Raw genomic sequence first — 9,554 nt, 5'->3', positions numbered from 1 at the left:
AGAAACTTGAGTTTCCACAAAGGCAGGGGCCTTGCTGGGTCCCACGGCTCTTGGAGACCCCATATATAGGAGTCTGGCTCTGTGTGGGGTGAAGAAGGCGGGAGCGAAAAGGAGAGACGTCTCGCCAAGGATGCTCTGAAGATGGATGACGCTCCTGAGCAGCGCCAGCTGGGAGAACTAAATATTGCGCCCCTAACATATGCCTCCCCAGGGACGACAAAGGAGCCTGGCGGGGCCTGCTCTAGCTTGGCAGACACCAGGCTAGGGAGATGTGAACACCTCCAGTTAATGCACGGTCCCCGGAAATGTGTGGGTGCCCGGGCGTGGTGCATCACACCGCAGAGGTCCACGTGCTCAGGGGAACATCACAACCAAGCAAGGACGCTGATGAGGGAAAGAGAATTGCCGCCTCTGAGACCTGCATTAGGACTTCCCTGGTGGTAAAGAATCTGCCTGCCAGTGCAAGAGACGTGGGCTTGATTCCTGCATTGGGAAGATCCCCTGAAGAAGGAAATGGCAACCCAGTCCAGTACTCATGCCTGGAGAATTGCATGGACAGAGGAACCTGGTAGGCTGCAGTCCATGGGATCGCAAAGAGCCAGACACGACTGAGTGACTAAACAACAATAACAAGCCCTGCATTAACGTCCATGCTCGTCGGCCTTAACGTCAACCATGGGCTCACACCACCAGCCAGTGGTCAGGCCAGGGTGAGCTGTGACGTGTGTGGGGGCAGGCAGGTCGGTGCAGCCGGCCTTTTCAGGAACGCGTGTTTATTGAGTAGTTATTTTGTGCCCGCTGCGTTCCCGATACTGAGATTAAATCAGAGACAGCGTGAGCTTAAACTGCAGGGGAGGAAAGCTAGTGACGCACAAAGCAAGGAGCAGCTCCAGCTGGTGGTGAGTGAAGCAGGTTAAGGGGCACGTTTGGGACTTTAAACAGGGTCTTCGGGAGAAGACTTAATGAGAATTTGCCACGTGAGCAAAGATGAAGGCAAGCCAGGTGTGAATCGTGTGGATCTGAGAGAAGAGTGTTCCGGAACAAGGGGACTGACGAGCAAAGGCCCTGGGTTCAGTGGGTGCTAGGCTCACACAATGCCCAGCAGAGAGACCCAGCATGACGGAGTGCATTACCTGGAGCCCTCTGAGCTTTGGCTGAATGAGATGACGGCCATGGGGGGCTTGGGGACAGAAGACGGACCTGGGTGACCTGGGTTTTTGAAGCTTGTACTGGCTGCTGCATTGAAGGGAGTCTGCGTCGGGGCAAGTGCAAAACCACGAAGAGCTGGCGGCATCGCCAGGTGATGGGGGTTTAGACCAAGCAGTAGCTGTGAGAAGCGTTTGCTCTTGGTTCCACACGGAGGGCAGAGCCAGCAGAATTTGCTGATGAGCTGTTCGTGGAATGTGACAGGAGGAAAAGCAGCAAGGATTTCCGAGCAGTTGGATACTGGAGCTTCCAGTTACAGAGCAGGAAAAAAGGAGGCAGTGAAGGTGGAGGGGGCCAGAGGAGGAGGCTCAAGACGCTTGTTGGATGTCCACGGGGAAACGCTGAAGGGAGCTGGACACACGGGTGCGGAGTCCAGGGGAGAAGTTCCAGGCTGGAGGTGTGAGTGGTGAACGCCTTCAGCACACAGATGGTACTGAAAGCCTGGAGATTAGACACGGTTAGATAATGAACACCAGACGTCTGAAAACTGAGCCCCAGGACCAAAGCAAGTGATCGAATTCTCAAAACCCACGTGAAGACTGTGCTTTCAGGGGAGAGGAAGCAGATGCGCCAACCCTCCTGAGAGCTCAAGCAAGAAGAGACCTAGGAGGCAGTGATTCAGGGATGAGCAGACCACAGCCCATGGGCCTAATCCCGCCCACAACTTGTTTTTATAAATAAAGTTTTATTGGCACACAGCCACACCCATTTGTTTACAGATCACTTTTGGCTCCTTTCAAGTCACAAGGCAGAGTTGAATAACTTCCACAGAGACCGTGGGGCCTGCAAAGCCTGAAATATTTCTTACCTGGCCCTTTACAGGAGTTTCCAGAGCCCTGAATGATTACATTAAACAGGCCAAGTTCACGGGTGACTCTGATAACAAGTTCGGGGCAGGGGATGCCTGCTTGGAGTGGGTTCGAGAGAGAATGAGGAGAGGCAGCCAGTGGTGACATCCCTTTTGAGGAGTTTTGCTTTAGAGAAAAGTGACGAAATACAGTAGAGGCTGGAAAAAGACAGTCAACAGAGGCGGTTTTAAGATGGGAGGAATAACTCGTGTGTGTGCTGATAAAAACAGTTCTGGAAAGAGGAAGAATTTCGTGATTCGGGGACGAGAGGAAGCTGTGGTGGGTGATGCCCTGGAAGAGGTGACAGGGGCTGGGATTTAGGGCAGGAAGGTGGGGTCATCTCAGTAGGGAGCTGCAGGAGGGAGGCAGAAGGTAGGGACACAGCGGGGGAGGTGGTCCAGGTGGCGAAGGGAGCGTCTGGAGTCTCCCAGGATGGCTTCTGGTGCTCTCTGAAGGGCCCGCAGCTAGGAGCGGGGATGGGAAGGAGAGGCATGGAGCCGCGAGGTGCGATATTGCCGTAGGTGGACCAGACCAGTGTAGCACGGTTACCGGCCACTGGAGGCCATGCCCGTGAACTGAAAGTGTGACTTTCCTCCAGCGACAGCCAGCGATGTGGCGTGTGGGCTTGGACCTGACTTAACTGAGGCTGAAGACGCCTGTGATGAAGCCAGAAGGGGCAGGGACCCGGTGGTCTGTGATGACCTTGAGGGTTGGGAAGGGGTCAGTGGCAGGGAGCTCCAAGAGGGAGGGGATGTACGTTCACATGTAGCTGACCCTCATGGTTGGACAGCAGAAACTAACACAGCGGTGTAGAGCAATTATACTCCAGTTGTAAAAAGCGGGCCTGGAATTGAGAATAAGAGATAGAAAGTAGTGACCATAATTCATTCCCGCGCCTGTTCCCGTCTACAGACAGTGTTTATCCATCAGCAAATAGTTATTGATCACCAACAGGTGTGCCAGGCATGATTCTGAGTGCTTAAGACACAAGGGAGCCAAAGATGTGGGCGCTCCCGGGAGCCATTTCCTTGCAGACACCTGGCCACCTCCGGCCTGCACAGCAACCGGGCCGTGTGCCACCTGCTGAGGTGCTCAAGGCTCAGGTCCCTGGGCTGTTTTGCACAAATGACATTGAATCATCATCTAACAGAAGTCTGCTGGATTCAGTACACGCGAGTCAGACCCACCTGCGGAGGGTGCCCATTTATGGATGTGAGGTGGCTTGGGTCCTGGACCCCCCTCCCCTGTGCCAAGAACGTGATGCCAGCAACTGGCACCCCCTCTCCCGCATCTTCGCTTTTCTTGCTCTAAAACGCATTCCATCTTTCGAACGCCTCTTCCTGACCTCACGTTGGCTTCAGCCATTTTTCCGGTTGGCCCCTTTCTAGCATAAACCCTCCCCCAAAACGTCTGTCCCCCTTGCCTCTTCCCCGTCTCTCTTGAATCCACTCCAAGAGGGTTCATTTATTTTTTCCAAACAGTGAACCCATGAACGAGTGATTTAATGAGGAACTATCTCAACTCCCACACATCTACCCATGTCAGAAGACTGGAAAAAGAAAGAAAAAGGGAGGGGTTAGAAAAATAACAAGGATTTTGTAGCACTGAGGCATCCTAACTGCCAGTTCACACATGCCGGGCAGGGACAGTTTTATTAGCTTTTTCTCACTTTTATGAGCTTTCTCCAGGCAAACTGAGAAATTGAGCCCAGAGCATGCAGAAACGCCTTTGGCCAGCAGGTGGTGCCAAATGCCCTCTAAAACCTGCGGCCTCGGGCTCCCTGCGTTCCCCGTGCTCTGGTCGCAGAGTTCTGAAACTAGGGAAGGATGCATGGCCTCACTCGCCACTAGCGAACCCTGCTGCTGCTGCTGCTGCTAAGTCGCTTCAGTCGTGTCCGACTCTGCGACCCCATAGACGGCAGCCCACCAGGCTCCCCCGTACCTGGGATTCTCAACTCCCGGTTAATACGAAGTAGAGCCCTTCCTCGGAATCCTCAGGGGATTGTTTCATAGACGGCTCTCTGTATCTGCCAATACAACCCACTGCCGACCCTGTTGACTGATCTGTTGAAAGCAAATCCTTGTAGAAGTGGACCCAGGCACTTCAGATCCATGTAATTGTAAGCGCTGGGGAACTGCTGTGCTCCTGGACTAAAACTGCCTGCGGCCTCATGTGTCTTCCTTCTTTCCTCTCCATCACGCTGGTCCTAGGAAGTGGGTGTCCTTGACCTCGGCTATACAGAGGCTATACAGAAGCTATGCAGCTTCCCTGCAGCTTAGGGAAGTCACCTGCCCGAGTCAGCGGTACCCTGGGGTCAGCCCAGGCGTGCCCACTTCTACCGTGGGCTGTGCAAACTGCCGTGTGCCAGCAGCTCACCCAGGCCCTGCAGCCCTGGACAGCTCCCAGGTGGTGCCGATGGGCTGGCCCTTGAACCCACCTCTTCGCTGGGGTGGAGTCTACCTGCCCTGCACTCCGGATCCTCAGAACAGAATTGGTTTATACCTACAGTGACTATTCTGAGGGCTTATGTGCCTGCCATCAACAGACTCGGGCTCTGTGCCCTCATGGGGTTTACGGTCTAGCAGGGACTGAAGGATTGGCTGTGAAAACGAAGGTTCTGGAAGGGTTTGTAAAAGTGAGTGAAGTCACTCAGTCGTGTCTGACTCTTTGCGACCCCATGGACTGTAGCCCACCAGGCTCCTCTGTCCATGGGATTCTCCAGGCAAGAATACTGGAGTGGGTTGCCATTTCCTTCTCCAGGGGATCTTCCCAACCCAGGGATCGAACCCAGGTCTCCCGCATTGCAGGCAGATGTTTTACCTCTGAGCCACCAGGGTTTGTAAAGCAGCTCTTAAATACTCCTATATCCTAGGCTTCCCAGGGTTCTTCCTAGGCAGAACCCGCCTGCCAATGCAGGAGACATGGGTTCCATCCCTGGATCAGGAAGATCCCCTGGAGGAGGGAATGGCAACCCACTCCAGTATTCTTGCCTGGAGAATCCCATGGACAGAGGAGCCTGGCAGGGTACAGTCCATGGGGTCGCAAAGAGTCAGACACGACTGAGCGACTGAACAAGAACAGTACTATTTCCTGGGTGACTCACCTGCCGTCCAGGCCTGGGGATAGTTCGAGCGGAGGTGTGTCTGCGACCCTGGGATCAGGCAGGGGCAGGGGGAAGCTGGGTCATGGCCTCCCTCACTCTGCCACCTCTGTGCCCACAGATCTATTTCTGGGAGGCCCAGCGGCGTAACCTCACCGAGCGGGTGAAGACGCTTTTCCTGGCCGAGAACAGCGTCAAGCTCAAGAACCTGACAGGCTACACGGCCTACATGGTCAGCGTGGCAGCCTTCAACGCCGCGGGGGATGGGCCTCGGAGCACCCCCACCCGGGGCCAGACCCAGCAAGCAGGTGGGGGAGAGGCTGGAGGGGCAGATGGGGAGACGAGGGGGCCCACCTGGCACCCGGGCTCACGGGCGGGAGGAGGCAGCTGAGCGATGGGAGCTGGGTCCCCAGGCCCCAGGGTATGCCCTCCAGAGTGGCAGAGCATGGCCGCCTAGAGGGGCCTGGACGTGAGTGCTCAGAAGAGACGCGCTGGGACTTCCTTGATGGTCCAGTGGCCATAACTCCACGCTCCCAATGCAGGGGGCCTGAGTTCGATCCCTGGTCAGGGAACTAGATCCCACGTGCCGCAACTAAAGATTCTGCACGCCCCAAAAAAGATCAAAGACCCTGAGTGGCACAGCCAAGACCCAGCATAGCCGAATAAATAAACACATTATTTTAAAAAAAAGAATAAGAGAGGCGCTATCCCCAGGAAGCCTTGGCCAGGCCCCCCGCATCTAGCCCTTCCTCCCCTTATCTTCCCACGGAAGCCCTCCTTGCCGACAGCCAGTCTGCGCCCAGCCAGCCCCCTTCTGCTCCCTGCCTTGCTCCCACCCGACTTGCTTTTATCTCCCCAGCTCTGATCATGCCACTGTTCACTTACTGAGCGCCTTCCCTGGGCCTGCGCTGTGCTAGATGCGGGGGACACAACAGCGAAGGAACCTGATGAGGTCCCCTCCTCCTAGCAGGGGAGTCGGCTGGTTACAAGCATCTAGAGGAATTAACCTCGGGTGGCAGGCGGTGTGAGCGGTCTCAGGGCAGAGGCAAGGGGTGGACAGATGGCTTTGGAGAGGTTGGCCCATAGAGGCCCGGCTGAGCGGCTGACATCCGGGCTGAGATTTCAGTGGGAAGACAAGGCCGGTCACGGGAAGTCCTGGAGGCGGGGGGTGTTCCGAGTCCAGGGACCAGCAGGTGCCGAGGCCTGGAGGCTGGAGGGGCCAAGAGGCCAGAGCGCAGGCCGGGAGGCTTGAGAGACCGGGAGTGAGAGTCAGAGGGTAGAGGGCCTGGGGGCCTCGGAAGAAAGTCTGGCATTAATTCTAAGCATGATGGGCAGCCATTGGTGGGGATAAGCAGCTGGGCCACAGGATCTGGCTTATGTTTTTGAAAGATGGCTCTGGCTGCTGAATAGAGGACAGGCTCATGGGGGCAGGGAGGTCCTTTAGGAGGCTGCAGGGGAGCGCAGGGGAGGAGCGGGCGGGGTGCGAGCCCTGCAGCCCACACATGCAGGGCACCCCTCTAGACGGCATCACTGCCACTTGAGCCGCTGTTCCCAGGTGGCGCTAGGGGTAAAGGACCCTCCTGCCAATGCAGGAGATGTAAGAGATGTGGGTTCCACCCCTGCATCGGGAAGATCCCCTGGAGGAGGGCGTGGCAACCTGCTCCAGTATTCTTGCCTGGAGAACCCCTTGGACAGAGGAGCCTGGCAGGCTACAGTCCACGGGGTCACAAAGAGTCGGACACGACTGAAGTGACTTAGCACAAACACACACTCATGCGCCTTCTCAGGCAGTAGTATGCACTTGATCTTGTCGGAACCCCCGGATGGGCCCGTTTCACGATGAGCACAGGTGACCCGGGAAGTGAGGCTTCTCCCCCACGGTCCCCCGCTGGTCGGTGCAGGGTGGGGGCGGGGTGGGGAGGAGAGGCTGGAGCCCCGGATGTCTGAGCTAGTCCTGGGCTGTCTTCACCGCTTCAGTCCCCTCCTTTGCCTGCCGTGGAGTTTCCTCCCCGTGGATTTGAATACAAGCCTTTGGGCCTAACCTCGCCTCTTTCTCAAGCTGCTGCTTCCCCTTCTGTCCATCATCTTTCTCTTAAAGAGACAGCGAGACCCCGAGGAGTCTGTTCCCAAGTATTGTCCTCCTCGGGTTCCGGCTCTGGCTCCAGGGATACTCCTTCCTCCGCCAGGCTCCCGGGGGTCTGTCTGCCTGGCCGCACCACACTCTGTCAGTGTCATTGGCCGGATGCGGACCCCCGGGAGCCTGAATGCTTCTGTCACCGAAACGGAGTGTTCTGCCTCACATCCCTCGTGCAGAGCGGAGGCAGGAAGGGCCTGTAGACCTGACCTCCCCCCTTCACAGACGGCTCACTGACGCTGCCTCCCGGGCCGAGCGGAAGCCGGCAGGATCAGCCCCGGCTCTGTGGGGAGGTGGCGCTGGACAATAATAGCCTGGCTGTACCCCGTACCCCCGCCCCCCGGAGCCAGCTCGGGATGCTGCAGGCTGGACGCTTCCCTCGCTTCCTCTCTGTCCTCCCCCTCAGGCCTCTCCCCTCCTATGGTTTCAGGGTCGGGTTCTCAGGCCAAGAAAATATCTTCCAGAGAGTTGACAGGTCCTGGTTCCGCTGCTTCAGCCAGCATGGTGTCTCTTGGCCATAATCCCTGGGGCCCCAGGACAAGAGAGAGGCTATGTCCATGGCAGGGCTGGTTGTTTAATGCCCACCTGATGCTCTGAGGCCCAGGCATCCCCCCTGCCCCCAGGGAAGGCAGAACATGATCTGGCACTACCCCCCCTCCCCCGCCTCCACCGCAGCGACCCCAGGGGTCCTGCTCTCAGGGCCAATTATCAGGAGGAAGCCTGAGTTCTCCAACTTTCTGAAAACAAAATCCTGTTTTCTCCTAGTACTTGGACGCTGACATTGAGAAGAATGCTAAGGATGTCAGCAGGGAGGGGAGGGGCCCAGTGCCCTCTAGCGACCCCTCCTGCCCTCTCTTGCATGAAATCCCGCTTTCTTGTTTGTCCAGGGATCCACGCGCCCCTGCTGGTTCCTCGGAACCAGACCCAGGGCTCTGAACTTCCAGAAGGGAGGAAACAAAGCCCCTCTGCTCTCTCCCTCCAGCCCCCAGCGCTCCCAGCTCCGTCAGGTTCAGCGAGCTGACCACCACCTCCGTGAACGTGTCCTGGGGGGCCCCAGAGTTCCCCAACGGCGTCCTGGAGGGCTACCGGCTGGTGTACGAGCCCTGCACCCCCGTGGATGGTGAGTGCAGCCCCCTTCCAGCAGGGCTCCCCAAACCTGCCCTCTGCATGGTTCCCCTCCATCGTCACTATGCAGAGTCCAAGCGATGAGCCTCTCCCACAGTTTATACAGTCCCAGTATAAACTGGAGACAGGCAGGGCAGGGATGGGGCAGGGCCAAGGTCAAACAGCAGCAAGTGGAGAGCAAACTGGAGCAGCAGCCCCGGCCTCCTGAGTTCTAGGAGAGAATTGTTAAGTATGTTCTCCCTGTCAGCGGATAGAAATGGGGAAGAAGGAAAAACACCTGGGCAAAATACGGCATCCCGAGATGGATCATGGAGACGGACCAGGGGCCTTCCCTGGGGTCCAGCAGTTAAGAGTGCTCCCAGTGCGGGGACCATGGGATCCGTCCCTGGTCGGGGAACTAGATCCCACACGCTGAAACTAAGAGGCCACTGGCAGCAACTGAGATTCTGCATGCCACAACGAAGAACTGTCAGTTCAGTTCAGTCTGACTGAACTGCGACCCCATGGACTGCAGCACGCCAGGCCTCCCTGTCCATCACCAACTCCCGGAGCTTGCTCAAACTCATGTGCATCAAGTTGGTGATGCCATCCAACCATCTCATCCTCTGTCATCCCCTTCTCCTCCCGCCTTCAATCTTTCCCAGCATCAGGGTCTTTTCAAATGAATCACAGCCCACAGCCCAATAAATAAATATATTTTTTAAAGAATAAAAATTAAACAACAACAAAAAAAAGGCTAAAAATAAAGATGGACCATCCCCCAAGGTTCCATCCTACGTGTGATCCCTCAGCCTTAGGGACTCACCTGACCCTGAGTTAGTTCTTCTCTGCCTTTCGTGGGGTCAGGAACCCCTCTGAGACTCTGATCAAAGCCTTGGGGCCTCTCCCTGAGCAGATGCAGAGGCCTGGGGGGGTCACTGCACCCCGCTGCTCTCTGGGAGCCTCGGCTCCAGCCCCTGGTTCTGCAGGTTGCCCCCTGCTGCCCTGAGCCCTGGTCCTGTGAGCAATGCTCAGAGCTCTCCCCACAACCCCTGCCCTACACCTCCCTCCAGGCCCTGGACAGGACCCTGCCCACCTCCCAGGCCCCCCAGGGGCTGCCCCACCACAGCTGAAATCACTGCTGCAGAGTCAGAAAGGCAGG

General features: G+C 56.9%; 1 protein-coding gene across 1 annotated transcript in view; it reads left to right on the top strand.

The window, feature by feature from the left end:
- SDK2 (sidekick cell adhesion molecule 2) overlaps positions 1-9,554 on the top strand; it is a 147,385-nt gene that overhangs the window by 111,896 nt on the left and 25,935 nt on the right. Inside the window, exons 41-42 of the mRNA XM_010856483.1 lie at positions 5,276-5,462; positions 8,271-8,408. Of these exons, the coding sequence (XP_010854785.1) occupies positions 5,276-5,462; positions 8,271-8,408 (325 nt within the window). The remainder of the gene's footprint in view (positions 1-5,275; positions 5,463-8,270; positions 8,409-9,554) is intronic.

The sequence above is a fragment of the Bison bison genome, unplaced genomic scaffold (genome assembly GCF_000754665.1).
Source record: "Bison bison bison isolate TAMUID 2011002044 unplaced genomic scaffold, Bison_UMD1.0 scf7180017864371, whole genome shotgun sequence".
In the NCBI taxonomy this organism is placed as follows: domain Eukaryota; kingdom Metazoa; phylum Chordata; class Mammalia; order Artiodactyla; family Bovidae; genus Bison; species Bison bison.
Note: the sequence above shows the minus strand (reverse complement) of the source record. Positions and strands in the feature narration are given on the sequence as shown.